At 39.0% G+C, this 26,326-nt stretch overlaps 1 protein-coding gene across 1 annotated transcript; it reads left to right on the forward strand.

Moving 5' to 3' along the window:
- LOC139935736 (E3 ubiquitin ligase RNF121-like) lies at positions 1–25,940 on the forward strand. The gene is made up of 8 exons (XM_071930289.1): positions 1–246; positions 6,864–6,910; positions 9,644–9,785; positions 13,119–13,273; positions 16,966–17,194; positions 18,381–18,514; positions 20,979–21,080; positions 22,780–25,940. The coding sequence occupies exons 1-8, from the start codon at positions 148–150 to the stop codon at positions 22,898–22,900; spliced, it is 1,029 nt and encodes a 342-aa protein (XP_071786390.1). The 5' UTR covers positions 1–147; the 3' UTR covers positions 22,901–25,940.
- The last annotated feature ends 386 nt before the right edge of the window (positions 25,941–26,326 follow it).

Genomic DNA, 26,326 nt, shown 5'->3' on the forward strand with positions numbered 1-26,326 from the left:
TATGATCTGAAGCTCCGGGTGGGTCGAAGCTCCACGACACTCCTTTCACCGGCTGTGTCGTCTGTGTGTAGTTTTATTTATTAATATCTAGCTAGAGGTATAGTGCTGCATAAACTGGTAGTGCTTGTTCGTCCACATTGTCTCACCATGGCTGACAACATAGGAGGCCTTCATGCAAAAATGGCGAATGCGGAAAAAGCTAATGCTGTAAACCTTCAGATCATCGAAAATCATGTTCTCAAACCGGTAGGTACGGTGGATAACTTTCCGTATGGCGCCACCACTTTTTCACTAGTTTTTACAAGAAAGGATATCTCATTGAGGTAAATTAGATACTAAATTATTTCATATCGAATGAAAAAGTGGTGGCGCCATACGGAAACTTTTCCGGTACGGCGCTGCGCTCCATGAGTGCCAAGCTTACAAAACAGAAAGGCTACGTAAATAGTGCAAAATACGCTGGGATTTAAGTTTATGAGGCTAATTAATAGCGACATGAAATATTGTGTCAAAGTCAACTAATTTGTTATAATTTATATTATTCATTTAATTTTAATTTAATTTTAAAATAAAATATTTTCTCAATAGGTAGAATTCTGGTGTCATGTGTTTTCAGTAGGATAACAGGAAAATTGTTCACAATCAATAACTAAATATTTTTTTTTTCAAATCATTTTTCCAATTTTTAAACAATAACACTTTCACTTCATGGTGTGTTGAAATTTGTAAAGTTTTGGTTTTACGTTGCGAGAGACAGTCCGTCATTAACATAGTTGCGATAACGTAACCCTCCTGCCGACGGCGTAGCCGGAGGGTTACGACTCGCTTCAATCGATTCAGGGCGAAATGGTCAAACACGTACAATTTTGACAGCTAGTCAGCAGATTCGCTCCATCTTTACCACTTTTAAAAATCATGACAGAAATTCTAGAAACACGAACTTGATCCTCAATGTCTAATGAATCCTACAATATCACTCAAAACACCATTGAGGAAATAAAAGTCACAAAAACTTACCAGATTCCCGAGCGAAAGACCCAGGTTGAAAATTCGAACCTGAGGGGGGCGGAGCTTCGGCTGTTTGTGCGCGTCACGGACTCGCTGCGTGTGTGGGGTGCATTCTGTATCCCTGCAAAATGTGCAGCCGTAGTCTTGTACACGCTAGCCCTGGACGATATCGAAAATTTTGACTGGCGATATATCGTCAGGTAAATATCGCCGATATGACGATATATTGTGAAGATTTTTGAAAATTGAAAGTACCCTTCAGAAGGGGACAACAATGGCTCAATCGCACGCTAAAACAGCTTTACCGCAAGGACGAAGACAAAACAAACAAAACATGACTGTTGTGTATAAAAAAAAATTAAAAATGGACTGCGTAAATTAGATAAATTTTATTCAAACCGCCTTGATGAAAATTACTGAATTAACATTACATCCATATTCCATGAAACAGAAAATGTAATATTTTTTTGTTTTACATCACTGGCTCTTAAGCAATTGAATCATATTTGTACCTCAATCGATTGGAGTGTTGCGATCTCTAAAACCCCATGGAGGAAAAACCTGATGCCGCTATTTTTATTCCAATGCGTTCACAATCATCACTATAGCTGTGCATGGATATTCACAGTCGATTGTGTTGGTCAACTCACCGTCAACACGACCGATGCTATTTTATATAGCTGTATGGCCAAAACAGTTCCAAATGCAGGAAAGCGCCCTCTGTTGTCCATGATGTACAATACAAGCTCTGTGAAGAAGCAAGATGGCAGCCGACGGCTTTACCGCCTCAAGACAATTTTTTTTACGATAAAAAAAACCCTCATTTTATTACCGAAATGTAACAAAAACTAGTAAAAATTCTCTTTTGGTTAATACTTTACATTTCTATGACTCTTTTGTGGATTTTAAATATATTACTGGAGGTTTTGATGGTGAGTTTACGGCACCTAGCGAGTTGACATTGAGTTGACGGCAAGTAGTTGGACCCGTATTTTCAGTGCGTCCGACATTTCCTGACGACAACGAGGTGATTTCTGGTCAAGAGAATTTCCCCTACAGCTTTGCACCCACTTGTGGGCACGGAAACACTCGGTTCATTCATCCCCTAATAATAACTTGTTAGAATAACCGTGGGATCGAGGTGATGGATACTGCTACGTGGTTTTTCTGGCCAAGAGAAATTCCCCTACAGCTTTGCACCCACGCTTGGCCACGGCAGCACTCAGTTCATGCATCCCCTAATAATAAAGTACCAGGATAACAGTGGGATCGAGGTGATAGATACTGCTTCGGGTATTCACACAGCACATAAACGGTTCAAGAACGTTGGTCATGCTTCAGCGCTGCAAAGAGAGACCACCATGTCTAGATATGATGGATGTTTACAAGGTATGCGTTCAGCCACAACTTTCATTCGAAGTCGTAAAAGACGGCATCAGCCCTAACAAATCTTATTTACCTGTGAGATTGTAAGAAATCGGTAGGAAAATACTCGATATTTTGAAAGATATCGTCTATGAAAAAAAATATCGTTTTGAGACGATATTTCGATAAATTCAAAACCAACATCGATATTGGCGATATTGTTTTCAATATCGTATCGTGACGATATTATCGTCATATCGTCCAGGCCTAGTACACGCGGTGAGATGCGGAAATCAGAGAAACAGAGCGCCCGCTAGCGTTCGATTATAACAAGCGTGTACAGTTTTCGCAGTGCATAGATCGGAACGTTGGTCGCGCAACATCAATGGTCTTGGATCAAGACTACGGCTACACAGTTACCGGGATACACAATGCACCACACGCAGCACTGAGTCGTAGACCCCCCGGTGACGTGCACACACGGTCGAAGCTCCGCCCCCCACAGGTTCGAATTTTCAACCTGTGTCTTTTGCTCGGAAATCTGGTAAGTTTTTGTGCCTTTTCTTCAAATTAGATCCTCAATGGTGTTTTGTGTGCTATTGTAGGATTCATTAGACATTGAGGATCAAGTTTGTGTTTCTAGAATTTGTGTCATGATTTTCAAAAGAGGTAGAAATGGAGCAAATCTGCTGACTAGCTGTCGAAATTGTACCTTTTTGACCATTTCGCCCTGAATCGATTGAAGCGAGTCGTAACCCTGCGGCTACGCCGTCGGCAGGAGGGTTACGTTATCACAACTACCATTAACAGTGCTTATGCATGCACGACATTGGAGTAACGTCATATGTTTTCACACCTTTCATTGGTTGGTATTTTATTGAATATTCAGAAGCTAGTATGGCGTGCAAAATAAATCAAAAATATTATTCAATTACTACTTAACAAATTTAATTACATTTTTGTCCTAAGGCATTATGGCTACTATATTAGAATCCAGAGATATCATAAGGCATGAAAGTAAAACACCCCACCCCCTTTGATGCACTCACACTTCATAACAATCCGTTTTCCCCCATTTCAGACCAGTAATGTTTGGTTTCAGGAGATAAGAAACCAATCTGTGATATTTTCTCTTTAATGTAGACTTAATATTTATTACGCTTATTGGAATTTATAACAGTTATGCAGTAAATAAATAATAAAAAAATTTGTCATTTTCACTTAAAGTCACCTGGAAATAGAATTTTTTACTTTCAAACATAAGAGTATATGCTTACGAACAATAAAACAATTTTTTAGTAATTGTTTTTTACGATTTATATGTTTAAAAAATATATAGAGTTGTTTTGGGGGCTGACTCCACCTACCCCTTTTGTGACGTCAGTCGAGGCAGACTTTGCCTGCAATGCATATAGTAAACACACGTGCAAAGTACATGTACGTCCAAGTCGTGAGTTAGTACATTTCAAAAAGTGTTTTTCTGCATTCAGCAGCAATACACCTGGTCGGCATTGCCGGAAAAAACCTTTTTTTTTTTTTTTTTTTAACGTACAAACTCCTGACTTGGTCCGTACATGTACTTTGCAATTGTGTTTACTCTATGCATTACAGGCAAAGTCTGTCTCGATTGACGTCACAAACAGCGCCCTCTCGGGTTGGGGTCTACTCTTAAATTTGTAAATAACATAAGAACTGATTTTTTAAAACCTTAGTTAACTGTTTATTCACATTCCACTTATCAAAACACATTATTAGTGACATAAGCTTTATTTTGAAAAAATACCACTTCCAGGTGACTTTAAAATATTTTAATATTTTCCCCACTATTGCACACCATAGAATCCCAAATAGTAACCACCTCACGTGATCCATCTAGTGACTAAAGCAGAATGAAACTCAATCTAGCTGATAGTAATTTTGTTTTGAACTTTCGAGGTTGGATGATGTTTCTTTGACTCATTTGAATAATGGCATAATAATGCACTAGTGATTAGTACCAAAAATCAATCATTTTTTACATGTTTGAGCATAAACAACGACAGGAAACTTTATTCTCAGCATGATTAAGCCTGATGAAAATACAGACCGTGAGTAAACTGCATAGCTTCAGTCACCGGTGCAGCTTGCACAATTTCGCGGTAAACGGGAATCAAAGTTGGGGACCGAAAACATATGAGGGTCGATAACGTATGACGCTACGATAATAGTATGACAATAGAAACAATTGAAACGCATGGATTTACGCGCGGCGCACAGGATTGGCCAATGAACAACCTCCTTTTGACCTCTAGGTGAGGGCGCCCTACTGAAATGACGTCATGTGCATAAGGTCTATAGTCCCAATACAAACAACTACAATAATATTTTATTTAATAAATAAAGAAAACGACTCACCAAGATAAATATTTTTGCCAAGGCGACTAACATCTTTAAGACAACAAAGAAGTTGCTTTAAGAGTCCCTGCCTGTAAGAATGTACCAAATTAGGGGGGGGGGTGTGATTCATGGGTTCGCAGATCTTCTTCCAAGCCCTCGAGAAACGAATAGTACATTCCCTGTAAACACAAAAACGTGCGCCAAGGTCATCCCAGAAAAAGTAAAACATTTTTTGAAACCTCCAGTTGGGCTTATAACAAAAGTAAAAAAAAAATAAATTGGGATCTCGTTGGCGTGTCATGTTACGCGCACCTGAACCTTTGACGAACAGTGCCCTCGTGCCATTTTCAACGCCTCATAACTCAACGCGCCTATAGGATCCCATGAATTGAACAAGTTCAAATGAAAGAGCTTGCATCCCTAAAACAAATTTAAGTGCAAAATGAGTGGGATCTCGTTGGCGCAGAGAGATAATAGAGGTCAAAGTTCAAATTTTACCAATACATTGCGTTTTCGCACCTCCGTAACTTCGCGCGCCAACAAAAAAAAATTGTTTTTATGGCAACTGGGTATTGGAACAGTTTTCATCTAATGACAAATAAAAAAAGAATCTTGGGATCTCTGCAACTTGCATGTCAAACGATTTTTTGAAAATCTTTGGGGGATATTTCTCACTTTCGGTTGCCACAGCAATGCATAAGTATAGGCATGTATTGTGAACTTTTGATCTGTAATATTTGTTAGCGCCACTCAAATCCCATTTTGTTTTTGCTTTTTATGTGTTGCTGAGAATCTATATAATCATAAAACACAGACAACTTAATGGGATCATATTGGCGCGTGGATTTCTAGACGACGCAAAATCGCCCGAAATAGGCATTAGTGCAGTTTCATATGACCTTTGACCTTTGTTATATTGGTGGGCCAACATGATCCCAATTTTTTTTCAATTGAAATCTGTTTAGGAACTCTCAACTTAACCAAATACAAGAAAACATTGATGGGATCTTGTTGGCACAGATACTTACAGTGATGAAAAAAGTGAATGATGTGCCAATTTAGGCCAGAATGTGTGGAATGACAATACTTTAGAAAATTTTCAATTTAGAAAAATTTGACATGCAAGTTGCAGAGATCCCAAGATTCTTTTTTCATTTGTCATTAGATGAAAACTGTTCCAATACCCAGTTGCCATAAAAAAAATTGTTTGTTGTTGGCGCGCGAAGTTACGGAGGTGCGAAAACACAATATATTGGTAAAATTTGAACTTTGACCTCTATTATCTCTCTGCGCCAACGAGATCCCACGCACTTTGCACTTAAATTTGTTTTAGGGATGTAAGCTCTTTCATTTGAACTTGTTTAATTCATGGGATCTTATAGGCGCGTTGAGTTATGAGGCGTTGAAAATGGCACGAGGGCACTGTTCGTCAAAGGTTCAGGTGTGCGTAACATGATGCGCCAATGAGATCCCAATTTTTTTTTTTTACTTTTGTTATGAGCCCAACTGGAGGTTTCAAAAAATGTTTTACTTTTGTTGGGATGACCTTGGCGCACATTTTTGTGTTTACAGGGAATGTACTATTCGTTTCTCGAGGGCTTTTAGGCCGAAACTTTGATAACTGGTAACTCCACAACCGAAAGCGTCAGCAAACTAAAATTTTGGATTTATTCGTTCGGTATGATGATGTATCACTCTAATTTTTTAGAAGAAGATCTGAGAACCCATGAATCACCACTTGGTACACTCTTACAGGCAGGGACTCTTAACTTTACTGAGTTAAATTATCTTGGCAAGAGGGCCAAAACAACTTACAAAACACATGATTGTCAAGAATTTGACTTATCTAGAACGATACCTACTCAAGACGACTAATGACAATCAAGAGACGAGATCGAGATGACACAAGAACTTAAAGAATACCTAATTTGTATATAAGTTAGTAGGTGATATCATTGATTTCGATATGTCGACTTCATAATTTGTGTGAGTCGTCGTCGCAAAATAATTTCGGTCCTTGACTAAAAGTTGTCTTCTTTCATGTTTTTCAAGCCAAAATACTGGAAATGATTGTATAAATCCTTTTACTTGTTTTATGTGTTTTTTCTCTGCAGACTGTTCCCATTGATCTATCCAAGTTATCCGAACAGGAAAGATGGAAGTAAGTGTCTATTCGTATATAAAGCCATTTCTTGCATTGATTTGCAGGCATGCAACTCTTACGGAATTCCGCGTTTTTAAAAAACTTATTAGCGCTAAGAAAAACATTCCACGGTTAGCGCGATCTTAATACAATTTACAACAATGCATCGTAACGCATGGTCTGGCCTCTGCCTCGGTACGCAATCCATTCTACTGCATGGTCAATCTAAAGCCCACAGCAAGCAATGCATACGTTCACACACTCCGTGCGGTCATTAATAGCCGTGAGTACGGTCAAAATATCTGGAACAGTGGAACGCACCCCGTGGCGCAGGCGAGTTGTGTGCTAAACCAAGTTATTATACAGCCTTGAAATGAGTCTAAGGTCATGTCTTCGTCTGGTCCGGCTATTTTGCAATAGTATACACGTATTGTACATGTACTATGTGTGTGTGTGTGTGAGTTAGTTACCAAACGTACATGTATACTGCTGCTGTGTACGAGTCCCACATTGCGCTACGAAACAGCCGCATCTTCAAACGTCCGTCAAAATGACATCCAAAAGAAATGATGCATGTGCATGTGCGGTCATCACATGCATATAGGACAATGCACTGTACATGATTGTGAGTGAGTACACCATGTACATGTACATGTACTGTTGAACTACACGTCACACACGTAGAGCCGAAGCTCCGCCCCACCCAGGTTTGACATTTGAACCTGTGAATTTCGCTCCGGTTCTGGTAAGTTTTTGTCCATTTTTCTTCGAAATATTTCCTCAATGGTGTTTTGAGTATTATGGCAGGCTGCATTAGACATTGCGGATTAAGTTCGTACCCTCAGAATTTGTGTCATGATTTTTGAAAGTGGTAAAAATGGGGCAAATCTGGTGACTAGCTGTCAAAACTGTACGTGTTGGACCAGATCAACCGTTTCCGCTCGAAACAATCTCGTAACCCTCCGGCCGTCGGGAGGAGGGTTACGTTATCGCAACTACAACATTTGATAAATTAGTTTGCCAAATGAGACTTGATCTGACCTGTGGAAGCGGTTAAGAGCACCAAATTCAAACTCTGGTGTTTCAGCAAAGTGTGGGTTAGAATCCCAGTTGTGACACTTGTGTCCTTATTAAGCAAGACACTTCATCATTGCTTCGTCCTTCAAATGGGACGTAAAACCGTTGGTCCCGTGTGTTGTGTAACGCACGTATAAAAAACCAATGCACTTATCGAAAAGAGAAGGGGTACGTGTATGCCCTGGTGTTTTTGGCTGTGGCTGCTGAATGCGCCATAGCACCTTGTAAGCCATTACATGTTGCTAAGGATTAGGTCTTATAATTCAGTAGTATTATTCACCTTGCAGTAAAAATACTTGGCGCTTTGTATCCTTTGGAAAAGGCGCATTATAAATATGGGTATTATTATAAATAAATTGACCTCAAACATACATGTACCGTAAATTCCTGCAGAGTAGGCGCTCAGCGGATAGGGCGCAGTGCCCCAAAAGCACCCAGCAAATAATGTAGGTTCAATATGTAAGGTGCATTGACGTACAAGGCGCAACATGAAAATTCACGCAGGCTTGCCAGGTCCCATTCACTGCTGGTACTTCAACACATTGATGATATAAATGTGAAGATATAAGAACACCGTACTATAAAATGTAAAGGGATAGTAATTTTTTATCACGACGATGAAAACATCCGTTGAATTTTTATTACTTATATCACAAAGAGAAGGGGTTCGCCCCGGTGTGTTTGGCAGTGCATTTATCTTCAATCATGAATGCTCCACTAAAAAGGATGAAGTCACCAGAAACGGATGCAAGATCTGATCTACCTAAATGGTTGTTTCATATTGTATTTCTGACACTTGCACTTAAAGGCAGTGGACACTATTGGTAATTACTCAAAATAATTTTTGGCATAAAACCTTTCTTGGTGACGAGTAATGGGGAAAGGTTGATGGTATAAAACATTGTGAGAAACGACTCCCTCTGAAGTGCCATAGTTTTCGAGAAAGAAGTAATTTTCCACGAATTTGATATCTAGACCTCAGATTTAGAACTTGAGGTCTCGAAATCAACCATCTAAATGCACACAACTTCGTGTGACAATGGGTATTTTTCTTTCATTATTATCTCGCAACTTCGATGACCGATTGAGCTCAAATTTTCACAGGTTTGTTATTTTATGCATATGTTGAGATAAACCAACTTGAAAGGCTAGTCTTTGACAATTACCAATAGTGTCCACTGCCTTTAAGAACAAATTTTGTCAGAACTCGATAATATTAGTCATGTTTGGGCATAATGTTAAAGGGTTTGGGTACTTTTTGTAGGACACAAAACACAATGTCAACAGATTTATATTAAACTCAGACAGTTAAAAAGTAATGATGGTAGAAAGCTCTGCTGAGGTGCTGTAGTTTTTGAGAAAAGAGTAAAACAAGTCATGAAAATAATTTTCGTCTCTAAAGACGAAAATTATTTTAGCATGTAAAACATATTTTTGTGACATTGTTTTACTCATTTCTCAAAAGCTCAGCACCTCAGCTACTGTAGTAATATCTTAAGGTAAGCTTTCTACTATCATTATCTTCAAACAGTGTAAGATTAATGGTAATCTTTGGACATTGTGTTTTGTGCCCAAAATCCTTTAATGATTATACATAAATGAATAGTCTCTACGGTTTAATTGCAGACATGTTTGTTGTGCTTTTTGCTTATTATTATCCCTCTTTATTAATAGGATAGAGCATCAACGGTTACATGAGAAACACAAAGGTCATGAAGCTATGCATGCTGAAATGGTGTTAATACTGATCGCTACATTGGTTGTCGCTCAAGTCTTACTGGTTCAGTGGAAAACAAGGCACTTCAAATCTTACCAGGTAAATAGATTTAAATACTTCATTTTGTTTCCCTTACAGTGGTCAGTCACACATTAAAGGGTTTAGGTACTTCATGTAGGACACAAAACACAATGTCCACAGATATACATTAAACTCACACAGTTTGAAGATAATGATGGTAGAAAGCTTACCTTACCTTAAAATATTACTTGTTGAGGTGCTGTAGTTTTTGAGAAATGAGGGAACCAAGTCACAAAAAATAATTGTCATCTCCTAAGACAACAATTATTTTAGCATGTAAAACATATTTTCTCAAAAGCTACAGCACCTCAGCACCTCAGCTGGTAATATTTTAAGGTAAGCTTTCTACCATCATTATCTTCAAACTGTGTTACTTAAGTGTAAATCTGTGGACATTGTGTTTTGTTCTACAAATAGTACCCAAATCCTTTAATGTATAATTACTTTTGCGTTGACACCATGTAGTTAAATCTACTACCATGGTGTCAGTACAAGGTTATTACACTGTTGTCTTTCAAGTCTTATCAGTCAGAAATTGGTGTGCTGTCAGTTCCAAGGTTGATGAAACTGGAGCCCATTTTCTCAAAAATAGAGTTCTTGTTTTTCTAGAATTTGGTGAGTTTTGTAGATTAAGACACACTCTGAATATGAGACCAGGGGTGGATTCAACAAGGAGTTGAGATTAGTCTTATCTTGAGTTAGGATTAGTTACACGTCCTAATTTAGAACTAGCCTTATTAAAGTTTTTATTATCTCAAAGGATAGGCCTAAGTCCTAAGTTAGAACTAGTCCCAACTCTTTGTGAAATCGACCCCAGGCATATTAAACAGGGGTATTTTTTCACTCTCAAGTCAGTAGTTTACTAAAGGAAACGAACTGTTTAAAAAAGCTTATTTGGGTGGAGAAACAAATGTAAAAGACAAAGTACAGATTATGGCAAGGAGATTCTCACCCACTCTCTTAAAACTACTGAAATGAGAGTGAAAAAATAGCAGGGCTGTTTGAGCAAAGCAGTGACACACTGGTCAATATGACAGAAATGATGATTGGATTATGTTTGAATGATTCAGTTCTTATTTAATGTAACAAACTAAACGAATATCCCTAATAGATGTTAAATTTGATTTAATATCTGGTTTTTACCCATACACCGATGTGTGTTAGCAGGCCTCGAAATTACCGACGGCACCGACGGCAAGTGCCATTGCCGTGATGCCCTCAAAATTACCGACAATTCACGGCAATATATTGTTGTGCCCTTTTTATCCAACTGCCATCGGTTGCCTTTTATTAAATTGTAAAATTTAAATGCATATATTAAATGTCAAAAGACTCGTTTCGAAAGACGCAATTAGGCGAGAAAAAACAATCTTTTCGCTGTTGTCAAACATATTTTCTCAAAAGCTACAGCACCTCAGCACCTCAGCTGGTAATATTTTAAGGTAAGCTTTCTACCATCATTATCTTCAAACTGTGTTACTTAAGTGTAAATCTGTGGACATTGTGTTTTGTTCTACAAATAGTACCCAAATCCTTTAATGTATAATTACTTTTGCGTTGACACCATGTAGTTAAATCTACTACCATGGTGTCAGTACAAGGTTATTACACTGTTGTCTTTCAAGTCTTATCAGTCAGAAATTGGTGTGCTGTCAGTTCCAAGGTTGATGAAACTGGAGCCCATTTTCTCAAAAATAGAGTTCTTGTTTTTCTAGAATTTGGTGAGTTTTGTAGATTAAGACACACTCTGAATATGAGACCAGGGGTGGATTCAACAAGGAGTTGAGATTAGTCTTATCTTGAGTTAGGATTAGTTACACGTCCTAATTTAGAACTAGCCTTATTAAAGTTTTTATTATCTCAAAGGATAGGCCTAAGTCCTAAGTTAGAACTAGTCCCAACTCTTTGTGAAATCGACCCCAGGCATATTAAACAGGGGTATTTTTTCACTCTCAAGTCAGTAGTTTACTAAAGGAAACGAACTGTTTAAAAAAGCTTATTTGGGTGGAGAAACAAATGTAAAAGACAAAGTACAGATTATGGCAAGGAGATTCTCACCCACTCTCTTAAAACTACTGAAATGAGAGTGAAAAAATAGCAGGGCTGTTTGAGCAAAGCAGTGACACACTGGTCAATGTGACAGAAATGATGATTGGATTATGTTTGAATGATTCAGTTCTTATTTAATGTAACAAACTAAACGAATATCCCTAATAGATGTTAAATTTGATTTAATATCTGGTTTTTACCCATACACCGATGTGTGTTAGCAGGCCTCGAAATTACCGACGGCACCGACGGCAAGTGCCATTGCCGTGATGCCCTCAAAATTACCGACAATTCACGGCAATATATTGTTGTGCCCTTTTTATCCAACTGCCATCGGTTGCCTTTTATTAAATTGTAAAATTTAAATGCATATATTAAATGTCAAAAGACTCGTTTCGAAAGACGCAATTAGGCGAGAAAAAACAATCTTTTCGCTGTTGTCAAACATTTAAAAAATCTACCCGAGTTGATTTCGCTAACACTACAGTCACACTATACACATAAAAGATGTACGCATAAGATCCCGGCCCCAAGATCGACAAGAAAATTGGCTTACCGTTGGTGCCCGTAACATCATGATATTAATTTTAGTAAAATCGGTTCACAGGTCCCCACGTTGCAACCTACGTAGCAGCTTAGTGCACACTGCATTGCACTGCATTGAAAAAACCCTAAAATTAAACCGCCGGTGTCCACGCGTGACGGTGTGTGTTGAATGTTACCCGTACAGTAGAAGTTGGCCAACACACATACACATGAACAAGATGGCGGCGCACCATCTGTGTGTTTAGTATCAAGTTTGACAGTCCCTCACGTGCGTTTGTTGATGCACGGCTCGATGCCTCCATGATGTGGGCGATTGACGAAGAGTGATTTAAAACTATTTTTTGCATTTATACCATTATATCCTTTGGGTTGGTAAGCAGTTTGCGACACCTGATTTTATTTCCTTGCGCTTATTTCAACAAATGTATACTTATTTGGTTTGCGGTAACACCATGTGTTTATCTACTTGCCAGGTAGAGTTTGTTTTTTAGAGAACTGTCTTGCTGATATACTACTACTGCGGAGTAGATTTATCAGATTGTTCGGGAGACTTCTCAGTTCTGAAAAGAACTGTCCTGCTTTTTAACTACTACCTGGCTGGAAGGTATAGAAAATTGGCTGGGACTACTACTTCAGCTTATAGGATCGTTATTAACTGCACTACCGCTGAGTGAGTTCTTAAATGTATTATATGAGTGGTGTTCCATAGTTGCATTGATTTGTAGTATGACAATTTGTGTATCTTGATCCCTACAGATGATGACATTGGTAGGCATGTGGGCGATACCTGTTTACTTCTGTGTGACTCTTCACTGGTGGCGCTTCCTGTTAATATGGACGCTATTCTCCTTGATAACTGCCTTCATATCTTACAGAGCAACTCGCAACCCATTGCCAGGATCAACACCAAGGTACAGCAATATAGCAGGCCTGAAATTTCATCTTTGAGAGGGCAAAGCCATTTTCTTTTGCAAAGGGCACTTCTGTCAGAAAACCATTAAGTCAATGGGAAACATTTGAAGGGGCACCAAGGCCAAGACCAGAAGCAACGTAGGCCGTGGTCTCTATGGCCTGTGTATGTAATTCCAGGCCTGATAAAGTCACTCAAGTACATACTCAATTTTCAATAACTAAACAACAAAATGAAAAAATTTCCTGCCAAATAAGTACAGATAATATGTGTTGTTTGTTTCGACTCTGCTAAATGTAGGATTTATTGATAAGAGGCTGAGGTCTAATATTGATCTCAACTTTTTATTATATTTTAAAATATTGTTTGGAGTGTAAGATTGATTCTGTAGGCCTATAGATAAGATACATATTGTAAAGTTGTATGAAATGTGCCTACATGAACATGTACACAACTGTAGGTCTATACCCATCAACTTACTAAAAAGCTGTGAATGCAATGCACTGTACCCATCCAAAGCAACCAATGTACTATAATTGTAGCAACTGATGTACTGTTCCCGTAGCAACTGGTGTACTTTACCCGTAGCAACCGATGTACTATACCCATAGCACCTCTAGACATGTACCCTAGACTATTCCTATATTACCCTGTTTGATTTATGTACGTAGCATTTATTTTGTTTGGTGCCACCCCCATAACCAGATCATTGTAACCAAACAGTAAACATGGTAAAGGGCAATTCATAAATACTAGTGCTGGGCGAATAGTGAAATTTTGTTATTCGGATACCGCTGGCCAACTATCCGAAATTAACCGTATAGTCGAATAGTTTTTCTCGCCGCTAGAGGGCACTATTAAAAAACAAATTTAAAAAAAATATATAAAACAATATTTTTTTTTGTCGCTAGAGGGCGCTGTTCGTTTGTGAATAAGATCTTCTGGGCGGATTGATATTAGTTTTAGACAGTGTCACTCGGTTCATTCATAAAAATGACCGGATCTAATTTAAAGATGGCGATTTGCTTTTTCTTTTGATCGTGGATGACTCTACGTGAAGGAAAACTTTTGTAATCTTTGAACAAATTACGTCAGAAATGTCATTGTTTTAACTCTTCACGGGAGTGAGCATAGTTAAGCATGTTAAATACTTAATTTATGCTGTTTTATGCTGTCTTAATAGAAGTTTCATTAGGATTCAGACAAAACATTCATGTCAGTTGTCGCCCGACGTCCGCGGATATTCGTATATTAAAGAATATCCGGTTACTTGGTTGTAATTACAGAACTACCCGGTTTATAAATAGCTATTCGCGCCCTATGCGGATATCCGGTTAAGAAAAAAAAGGCATTCGCGGTTACGGATAGGAAAACCTATTCGCCATTAACCGGATATTCGAATAATTCGCCCAGAATAATAATGACCAGTAAAAAGTGTTGAAACATGGGCGTGACACGCGAGCTTGCACCTGTGTTTAAAAGACAGTTTCTTCAGTCCTATTGGTCGAGAGCAACGGCCGGGACAGTTGTGCCACATCACGCGATACGCCCGATGCGCACAGCAATCTCCTTATAAGGAGTTGTTTACCCGAGGGCCTTACCTAGCTGGAGGGGTGTTGTGAAAGAAGTCATTGAATAATTATAATATTTGCATTTATTTTACAAAAAGTGTTGATGTTTTTTTACCGAAAAGGTATTTATGAATGGGAATCAAAGTGTGTTGATTCGGTTTTCAACTAGTGGTTTAAACCCGCCTAGGCCTGGTTCTTGATAATTTAACTCGACTTCGAGTTGAAAACCTCTTCAACACACATTGATTCCCTAACTCATAGTAAGTTTCAACCATGTGAATATATTAATGATTAAGGGTCATTCCGTGTCAAATCACCCAAAAAAAAGACAATTTTAAACCCTACCCTCTTCAAATTTGCTCAAACTTTTTTTATGGGGTAATAATGGCTCATCAAGCTCAAATTTCTATCCGATAAACGGTTTTCGTGCTACGGCATGCTCTTTCTCGTTGATTTCGGTCAAAATGCGCCTGACCTCTGATATTCAAACAACCATAAATCGGTAACCATTGGGTCAAATTTGTTAAAATTGGTGTCTTTGGAAAGACCATGTTTAGGTTTAGTAACCTTTTGACCTTTACTTTGACCTTGGATTTGACCTTGTGGATCACGTGATCTGGAGATGAACTTCGGTGAAAATTTACTCCCATATGTTTTCTCCACAATATAAAAAAATTAGAAATATAATAATTTTGGCTTGCTTCCAGGCTCCGCTCAAAGTTGTTCAACTTGCCTATTCCTATTCAAAGTACATGTACATTACATACATGTCCATACCTATGTATATCATGATGTTGCTAGAGGACCATAGCCTCACTTGATATACATACGTATGGACATGTATGTTATGTACATGTACTTTGCGTAGGAATAGGCCACTAGGGCCACTTTGAATGGAGCTTGAAGGCAAGCCAAAGATATTATAGCTCTAATTTTTTTATATTGTTGAGAAAACATATGGGGGTAAATTTTCACGGAAGTTCATCTCCAGATCACGTGATCCACAAGGTCAAATCCAAGGTCAAAGTAGAGATCAAAAGGTTATCAAACCTAAACATTTTCCTACAAAAAAAGTAATGGCAGATTTGGAAAGCTTACACAATTTCCTTTCCAAAGACACCAATTTCAACCAATTTGACCCAAAGGTTACCGATTTATGGTCAATTGAATGTCAGAGGTCAGGCGCATTTTGACTGAAATCAACAAGAAAGAGCATGCCGTAGCGTGAAAACCGTTTATTGGATGGAGCTGAAATTTGAAATTTGAGCTTGTTGAGCCATTATTACCCCATAAAAAAAATTTCAGCAAATTTGAAGAGGGTAGGGTTTAACCCATTGGATGATTTGACACGGAATGACCCTAAAGGGAATAAAAGGGCAGCGACGAGTTCTTTAACAGCCGTTTAAAACAGGCAGGGGAGTTGCCGGGTGATAAAGAGCCGAAGGCGAGGGCCTTTAGCGCAGCGAAGACCCTGCAAGGTTTTAAACGGCCGTTTAAGAACGAGTCACTACTCTTTTATTCCCATTCATAAATACCTTTTTGGTTAAAAGGCGTGATAAAGTAAGAAACTGTGTAAAACTTATCTGTTTGCGACGTGCTTGAGCTCTGTACGTCCATGTGTTGCACTGTTATGACTGAGACGCCTATTTCCGACAGTTTCCGGATTCGTTCATGTGCGTATAGTCTTGGTGCAAGATGTTCTTGTTTTCCTTTCAGACACAGCCGCGCGGCCAGCTCACCGACATCACCAGTAACAAGAAACGTCTTGCACTATGACTAACCGATTATAAACAGAGTCCAGCTGGTCATTATTAACCGTTTAAACACCTCCATGTGACACGCTCTCCATAGGATTAGCGAATCTGTCCGAGGTAGGATCGTACACAGAGAAAGGAACATAGATTGGGCAGCATTGTAAGGCTGTGTCCGAATTGGTGACTTCAGCTACAGGTACGGCTGGGTCGCGCGCGTCTGCCTATTCTTCAACACTGACAGACGCGCTGATCTAGCCATAGCTGAAGCCGAAGTCGCTGTTTTGGACACACCCTAAATATGCATACAAACTGCATTGCTGAATCTACAAATGTACATGTAGATCTCACTTTCTTTTTTTTCTTTTTAGACTTGTCTACAAATGGTTCTACTCAATCTACAAGATCAGTTATGCATTAGGTGTTTGTGGATATACTGTTGTCATGTGTACATTTCTGAATTTGAATCTACTCTTCCTGATAAGGACGGATAAATCAATGGATTTTGGACTTGTTCTTCTCTTCTATGGCCTTTATTATGGAGTACTTGGACGAGATTTTGCTGAAATATGCTCTGAACAAATGGCTACGCGCATAGGGGTAAGAGGACACATTGTTTTGTCAGATGGTCAGTACAGTTGAGAGTAGAGAGTTCATACATTAAAGGGTCATACATTAAAGGGACACGTTGCCTTGGATCGAACGGTTGGTCTATAAAAAGCGTTTGTAACCATTTTTTATAAAATGCATATGGTTAGAAAGATGTTTTAAAAGTAGAATACAATGATCCACACAAGTTTGTCTCGAAATTGCGAGGTTTGCCTTTTACTGTGCGAACCAACACGGTCAGCCATGGCCGACCGTGTTAGTTGACGAGGTAAAAGGAAAACCGTGTGATTTCGAGGCATGTTTGTGTGGATCATTGTATTCTACGTTTACAACATCTTTTTACCCATGTGCATTTCATAACAAACGGTTACACACGCTTTTCAAAGACCAACTCGACCGATCCAAGGCAACGTGTTCCTTTAATGTCCTGGTTGAAAGGCACTGGATACCTTTGGTAATTACTTAAAACCTTACTTGGTAACGAGCAATGGAGAGCTGTTGGTAGTATAAAATATTGTGTGAACTGGCTCCCTCTGGAGTAACATAGTTTTTGAGAAAGAGGTAATTTATAATAAAAGACTTCAGCTGTAAAGCCTTTTTGTTATGCACCTAAAAGCACACAAAGTAATGCAACAAGGGTGTTTTTTCTTTCATTATTTTCTTGCAAATTCGATGACCAATTGAGCCCAAATTTTCACAGGTCTGTTATTTTATGCATATGTTGGGATACACCAAGTGAGAACACAGCAGCCAATTTCCTGAAACGCTACGATTAATCCTACGTATATAGAGTAAGGATGGGTTCAACGTCCTAACGTCTATGGAAACGGAACTTAACTCGTCCTAAGTCCTAAGATTAATCCTAACTTTATACAATTCAAGATACTCTACAAGTTTAAATTATTAAATCTCCATAATTTGTGTTCCAAGGTACTCTACCATTTTATGTTAAATATGTTTCTCTGAAAGGCTCAATTCCTGCTAGTTATCATGATCAGCTTCAAGTGAATTAAGGGCAACTCTTTACACCAGACACGCCAGAGTGAACTGTTATCTTGTCAAAACTTTTATACTCTTGGAAAACATCTAATTAATTGTACTTAATATTTGTTTGTTTGTTACAAACCAATTAACATTACCTCAAATAATGACTTTAAAAACAAATTTGTCTTGATAGTACTATACAAAAACTGGCTTACCAGGGAGGTCCTTGGATGATAATATATGTGCTGTATGCGGGCAGAAGATGTACATACCAGATGAAGATGAGGAGGTTTCAGAGAGAGTTTATGAACTCACATGTAAACATAGGTATGAAAATCATCATCATCATCATCATCATTTAGGCTGTATTCATCCAGTATACAATTGTTGCACACTGTGATGGGGTCCATATAAAACTTACGGTACACTGTATCATCATTATCATGCCTCTAATGGGTGTAATCTATTTCTAAAACACGGTATATCTTTGCATCAAATCATCTACAACTAGGCCAAATGTAGCGCCCGCATAATAAAACATACAAAAACAAAGACCGCTTATAGCCAGCTCGCAGCGCGCTTAAGATTTAAGACTGGCTATAATTATAGACTGCGCTATTGCAATCGGTCTATAATTAAAGACTGTCTAAGCGCGTTTCAAGTTAGCCGGCTATAGCGCATAGACTGGTTTAAGATCGCTTGGTGCAATCTGCCCCTGATGTCATCTCTCCATCTTCTTCTCTGTCTACCTATTTTCCCTTTGCCCTGTCCTTGGTTGCCAATTCCTTATTCTTGTTGTCCATCTGTTGTCATTTCTTCGGGTAGTGTGTCCAGCCCATCTCCATTTAGCTAGTTTTATCTTCCTTGATGATATCTCTCACTCCAGTTTTCTTTTATATTCCTGTGCATTTATCCTGTCTCTAATTTAGATATGTAGCATTTTTATGCCAGGCAGGGTTTATGTTCTATCAGTTTTGTTCAACAAAATCAACCTCTTATTAAATCTACATGCTTTCAATTAAAATTGTTTTTACAAGAAAACACACACAAAACGTTTGACCCTTTTCTGGTAGCCCTGAGACCACAACCTTTCTGTACATGTTTTATAATAACAATAACAAATTCTTATACAGTCGACTCCCGTTATTACGAGCTCGCATATTACGAGGTTCTGGTTACTATTTTTTTGCCAGTCCCGAACTGCCCCATGCGTGTTTCAATGCATTAAAATACTGACTATACGAGCACGGTAGTAGCGAGAACACGGTTATAACGAGGTATTTTGGGCGACCCATTACAAGCAAAACATTGTTAAAAACACTTTTATAACAAGAACAATACAAAAACCAACAAAGGAAATACCTGTACAGCCTGTCAAGTCGTTATTTGTGGCTTCTAAGACATACAAAATAGGTGTTTTGTTAAGTGGACTCTACTGCTAATCTGAAATCGGGAGTCACCAGTCAGCAATTGTTAATTCCAAACTCCGGACAATGGAGGGATTATGAGGTTTCCATGGTTCAAACAATCCAGAAATCTTTAGAAAGGATACTGTTCCACTGAGTTTATAAGCCCATTATGCATTTTCAGAAGAAAGAAACCACCCTCAACTTACAAGCAAAACTAGTTGCGTGATCAATATTATTGAATGCAAAGCAAGATTTTACCTGGTATCCCACACTGGCAATGAACCATCTAACATGACACAGGTGTTTACCAATGAAAATGAAGATTATGTTTTTTGTTAACTGCTAGCTGCGACTAGGTGTATTGCACGTGCACACACATTCATGAGGAAAATAACACGGAACAGCAAGATCTTCCCTGGTATCTCGCGTTAGCAATGAACCATCTATTGTTACACTAGTGGTTACCAATGAAAATTCAGCTTTTATTTTATTGACTGCTACGGGCGAAGTTTTTCACAGGGTGTGCAATACGATTGCAGCAGCAAGATTTTCCCTGGTATCTCGCAGTAGCAATGAACCATCCAGCTTTAAACAGGTGGTTACCAATGAAAACCAAGACTCTATTTATTGCATTGGCATTAAACTACCGGCGACCAAAGTTTTGCAAGGAATCTTCCCAAAACATGAACGCAAGGTAAAATCTCACACATTTTTTCAATCTTTGAAAATGTAAATTGGTTTTAAAATTGAATTTAAAACTAAACTAACTTAGTTGAAACAGTTTTATTGGCCCAATTTTGTGCTTGTTTGTGCAGTACATCGCACACACAAACGCACACAGTAGTCAATTGCAGCTCTGCCATGCATCTGTGTACACACAGGTGCGGCCATTATGTCATGTACATGTATATGCAAGTACACGTGTTGTGTGCATGCACAGTGATGACGTATGTATCTATATTTAGCGCGCTGCATTTAAGACGAGATTCGGTAAATACGAGGAAAATGGGCCAGTCCGGCGGAACTCGTATAAACGGGAGTCGACTGTATAGTGCATTTCACAATAACCGTCTCAATTGCTTTACATTAGTGCCCTGGTCATTGGGGCAATAACATTCCTTTAATCTTTCTCAGCTCCATGTAGAATATACAACCTATTATGGGCAAGGTAGCGCTCCAAAGGCTTTTCCATATATACAAATCAACCTCTACCCTCGCAGGTACCCATTTATACCCTCGGGTGAAGAGAAGCAATTGTAGTAAAGTGTCTTGCTCAAGGACACAATATTGTGTAAGTACATACACATTGTTTGTACCCTTATCAACAAGTCTGCTTAATTTGTCTGTTTTTTTAAATTGTTGATTAATTTGTCTTTGTACAGGTTTCATGAGTTTTGCATACGAGGTTGGTGTATTGTTGGGAAAAGGCAGACGTGTCCATACTGTAAGGAAAAAGTGGATCTCAAGAGAATGTTCAAAAATCCGTATCCTTTAATACAGTATCACTGACATTCTAATGTACACACAAAAACGTTCACTCTGCACTTAGGCTGCTTAGTACTGCACTATGCTGCTTAGTACTATACCAGGCTGCTTAGCACTGCGCTAGACTGCTTAGTACTACACTAGGCTGCTTAGTACTATACCAGGCTGCTTAGCACTGCGCTAAGCTGCTAATTACTGCACTAGGTTGCTTAGTACTACACTGGGCTGCTTAGTTCTGCAGTAGGCTGCTTAGTACTGCACTCGGCTGCTTAGTACTGCACTAGGCTGCTTAGTACTGCACTAGGTTGCTTAGTACTACACAAGGCTGCTTAGTATTGCACTGGGCTGCTTAGTACTGCACTCGGCTGCTTAGTACTGCACTAGGCTGCTTAGTACTGCACTAGGCTGCTTAGTACTACACAAGGCTGCTTAGTACTGCGCTAGGTTGCTTAGTATTGCACTCGGCTGCTTAGTACTGCACTAGGCTGCTTAGTACTGCACTAGGTTGCTTAGTACTACACAAGGCTGCTTAGTATTGCACTGGGCTGCTTAGTACTGCACTCAGCTGCTTAGTACTGCATTAGGCTGCTTAGTACTGCACTAGGCTGCTTAGTACTACACAAGGCTGCTTAGTACTGCGCTAGGTTGTTTAGTATTGCACTGGGCTGCTTAGCACTGCGCTAGGCTGCTTAGTATTGCACTGGGCTGCTTAGTACTGCACTAGGCTGCTTAGTACTACACAAGGCTGCTTAGTACTGCACTAGGCTGCTTAGTATTGCGCTAGGTTGCTTAGTACTGCACTGGGCTGCTTAGTATTGTGCTAGGCTGCTTAGTACTGCACTAGGCTGCTTAGTACTGCACTAGGCTGCTTAGTATTGCACTGGGCTGCTTAGCACTGCGCTAGGCTGCTTAGTACTGCGCTAGGCTGCTTAGCACTGCGCTAGGCTGCTTAGTACTGCGCTAGGCTGCTTAGCACTGCGCTAGGCTGCTTAGTATTGCACTGGGCTGCTTAGCACTGCGCTGGGCTGCTTAGTATTGCACTGGGCTGCTTAGCACTGCGCCGGGCTGCTTAGTATTGCACTGGGCTGCTTAGCACTGCGCCAGGCTGCTTAGTATTGCACTGGGCTGCTTAGCACTGCGCCAGGCTGCTTAGTATTGCACTGGGCTGCTTAGCACTGCGCCAGGCTGCTTAGTATTGCACTGGGCTGCTTAGCACTGCGCTAGGCTGCTTAGTATTGCACTGGGCTGCTTAGCACTGCGCTAGGCTGCTTAGTATTGCGCTGGGCTGCTTAGTATTGCACTGGGCTGCTAAGTATTGCACTGGGCTGCTTAGCACTGCGCTGGGCTGCTTAGCACTGCGCTGGGCTGCTTAGTATTGCACTGGGCTGCTTAGCACTGCGCTGGGCTGCTTAGCATTGCACTGGGCTGCTTAGCACTGCGCTGGGCTGCTTAGTGTTGCACTGGGCTGCTTAGCACTGCGCTGGGCTGCTTAGTATTGCACTGGGCTGCTTAGCACTGCGCTAGGCTGCTTAGTGCTAGTACTGCTCTAGGCTGCTTAATACTGCATTGGGCTGCAATACCTGGAGAACTATGTTTTGATGGTCAATATCTTTACAGCTTATGGAGAAGGAAATTAGCTTTCATATTAACAAAACAACGAAATATAGTTTTTTGTACTTCCTTAGTGTTTCTTACCAGCTGGGAGCGCCCTCACGTATTGTTTGGTCAACTTTTAGACTGGATCCGTTACCTTGTTGCCTGGCAACCCGTTATCTTCTTGATTGTACAGGGAATCAACTATATACTAGGACTCGAATAACTACACTTGTAGGTCGTGTCCGACTTGGTGGCTACAGCTTCGGGTATTGCTAGATTTCCGCGTCATCATGCATTTAGGTATAGGACGTTCTTAGCAACACCCTTAGCAACACCCTTAGCAACAGCCATAGCCATAGCTGTAGCGGCCAATTCGGACACGGCCTTAGAGTGGTAGGGTTAGGGGCCTTAGTCAAGGGTAGCTTTTAGCATTGGTCAAGAGTATTTCATGATAACTTGTATAAACTTACTCTGCTCAGGAACATATAGACATCATTTCTTAAAAGCACATGGCCAACACTATTAAGTTTCAATTTCACAAAGAACTTAGGACTAGTTCTAACTCAGGACTAGTCCTAGGAGGTTTCTAAAACTTAAGGCTAGTCCTAAGTGAGGTAAGGACGAGGAACTCGTCCTAACTCAAGATCAAACTAGTCTTAACTCTTTGTGAAATCCACCCTAGGCTTGATAAAGAGCTAAGAGTGATCTTAATTGCTAAGCAAAGTGTGATGTCACAACACAAATGACTATGGCAATTTGGTGCAACATGCTTAAAGGGTTTGTATACGCTTGGTAATGAAGTCTGTTACACATACACATGTAACTTTTGTAGGACAAAAACACAATGTCCACTTACACTTACACAGGTTGAAGATAATGATAGTAGAAAAGTTCCCTGAAAATATTACGTGCCGAGGTGCTGTAGTTTTGGGGAAATGATTAAAACAATGTCATGAAAATAATTTTTGTCTCATGAGACGAAAATTATTTTAAGCATTTACAAACAGATTTTTATGACATTGTTTTACTAATTTCTCAAAAACTACTGCACCTCAATAAGTAATATTTGAAGGGAAGCTTTCCACTATCATTATCTTCAAACCCTGTAAGTTTAATGAAAATTTATGGACATTTTGAAAAGGTACCCAAATCCTTTAAGAAAAACAACATTTTTTGATAGTAACATATATTTTGTGAAACATTTCACCTCAAAGTACCGCGATTATGAAACAATTTGTAATATTTTATCCAAACAAATTTTAATATAAGAAGCATTACCACCGTAACAAGTCTGAGATTGTGTATTCTTGTTAAGGATTATTCTTCCTGTGTGGACATATTCACTCCGGATTTCCAGCGATATCTCAAAAACATGACCACCTTTTGGGATGAAATTTTCATGGGTTAGTTTTATTGTATGTATCTACACATAGGATTGAAACAATCAAAGGGCTCCAAAAACCAAGAGGGATACAGACCCTTTCAGATTAATCTTAGTGCTTTGTCCTTGCTCTGTGATGGTATAGAGCCTGTATTAGTACGCTGTGCGACCCAGCACTGCTTCAAAACAAGTGCAAGTTTTACACAATCAGTCATCTGAGAGTTAAGAGAAAATAATGAAAAACTCCCATCACTGTTTTCCCTGTTTTCAAACATAGGATTTTGGACTTGCTGATATTATTTCACTCATTTCACAAAATTTGTAGCATTTCAAACACAAGGTTTAAGGGAATTTTGTCCACTGCGACCATCTTTATACCATGTAAGTTATTTGTATATCTGTGAATATTCATATTTTCAATTTTACCAATGTTATGCTTATATGCTTTAAACGACTAGTGTATAAATGTATTCAACTGTATACCAAAGTATGTAATGAGTAAAGTTATTTTCCAAATGAATAGGTTTTATTTATTTGAGAAAGGAGCAGTCCTTTTCAATATTGATGTTCCCATGTCTAATCAAATATTTGGCCTCGGAAAAAAATGAATTCTTACTGCAGATGCAGTCAATACAGTGCAGGGGTGATGTTTCGAGCTTGGAATATATAGTTGTGTGTCTGACACACACATGTTGTTTTTATTTTCTATTTTCTGCAAAAGGTAGTTTATGGCGCCCTAGCAGAGTCTTGGAGGCTAAATGACAATGAAACATGCATAAACAATTTTGTTATTATTCTGGTTTATCATTCAAAAATAAATACATGATTGGCAGCTGCTGGTTGAAATAACCTCACAGGTGACAAATCATTATTAGTATAAACATAGCAAAACTACACATTAAAAGGCTTAAACATTAAAATTGCATAAAAAACCAGATGTGTTAAAGGGAGTATAGAGTATACTGCCTAGAAGGAATGAAAAGTACATGTATACTGTTTATGTTTGTTTTGTTGTCCATAAGCCTTCAAGAAAGACTCTGCTAGGGTCAAAACGCCAGGGCATTAACCTTTGTTTGCACTTGTACCATAGTCCCTAATTCTCTTTTCTATTTTCTCTGACTAGCCAACTGAGCACAAGGGCAAATTCATTATTTCTGTACCCTCATACAGTCCATCTTCAAACCATGTTATTTTTGTATACTAACTCCTTGAGGTATTTGAAGTTGATAGTTCTCAAGGGGAATAGACCGATCCATTAAGCACCGCCCATTGTGTATTGACCAATCACAACGCAACGAAGGTCCGACAAATAAGGTCCGACAAGGAAAACAAATTTAAAAATTACAATTGGTTCATCGGAGCCCAAATAAAAAAGTAACATTTATCTATAAAAACACAGTTGTACCATAAATACTACAGTTTTTTGTGTTTTATATAATCACATGGTTTTTATTTTGGGTAATCTACAAAGCCTCTAAATGGTCGGGTGAAAAAAAAACACCCCCAAAACAGTTATTCTGTCTCCTCAAAATAGTATTTCACTGAGTTCCTTTAAATCATAGTTCGAGGGAACAAAATGAGTTGAAACAAAATTATATATTTATTTTGTGGGAATGAAATATGTAAGTGGCTTTGGAGCTCTTGATATGTCATTTAGATTCCCCCAAGTATCTCTCTGAGCCTTGGCACTTAACAGCTGTTTTTTGTGTCTTTCGTTTGGGTAATTTTGTTTCATTAAGAGTTGGACGAGTTCTTAAATGTTCGATACTTTGCGTGGCTGTATGATACAGGACTGAACTTCAAGCACTCAAAGTTGTAAACTGTGATTTAAGACTTTTGTTCTCATTCAAAGAGTAAAAATAAAGGAGAAACTAAAATGAAACTTGCGGTTTTGTGATGCAAATCAATTCCTGTCCAAGGGTCAAACTGCAGGCAACGCTCGACAGTTGTGTGTACTAAGCACATGTACATGATAGGTTTTACATTGGCAACTGTGTATATATTGATTGCATTATGCATTATTAGTGTCCACAGATGCTTGTGCGCCAATGTAAGCTTGCGCCAACATAAGCTTGCGGCACAGAGTTGAGTATTTTTCTAATACACAGAAATTGCCTACCAAGTTGGGTTCTGTACACAAAAAGTGCCTACCAGGTTGGGTTCTGTACACAAAAAGTGCCTACCAGATTGGGTTATTTACAGAGAAATTGCCCACAAGGTTCGGTTTGTTGTACAAATTGCCTACCAGTTTGGGTTCTTTGTACAGAA

The sequence above is a fragment of the Asterias amurensis genome, chromosome 4 (assembly GCF_032118995.1).
Source record: "Asterias amurensis chromosome 4, ASM3211899v1".
Classification (NCBI taxonomy): Eukaryota; Metazoa; Echinodermata; class Asteroidea; order Forcipulatida; family Asteriidae; genus Asterias; species Asterias amurensis.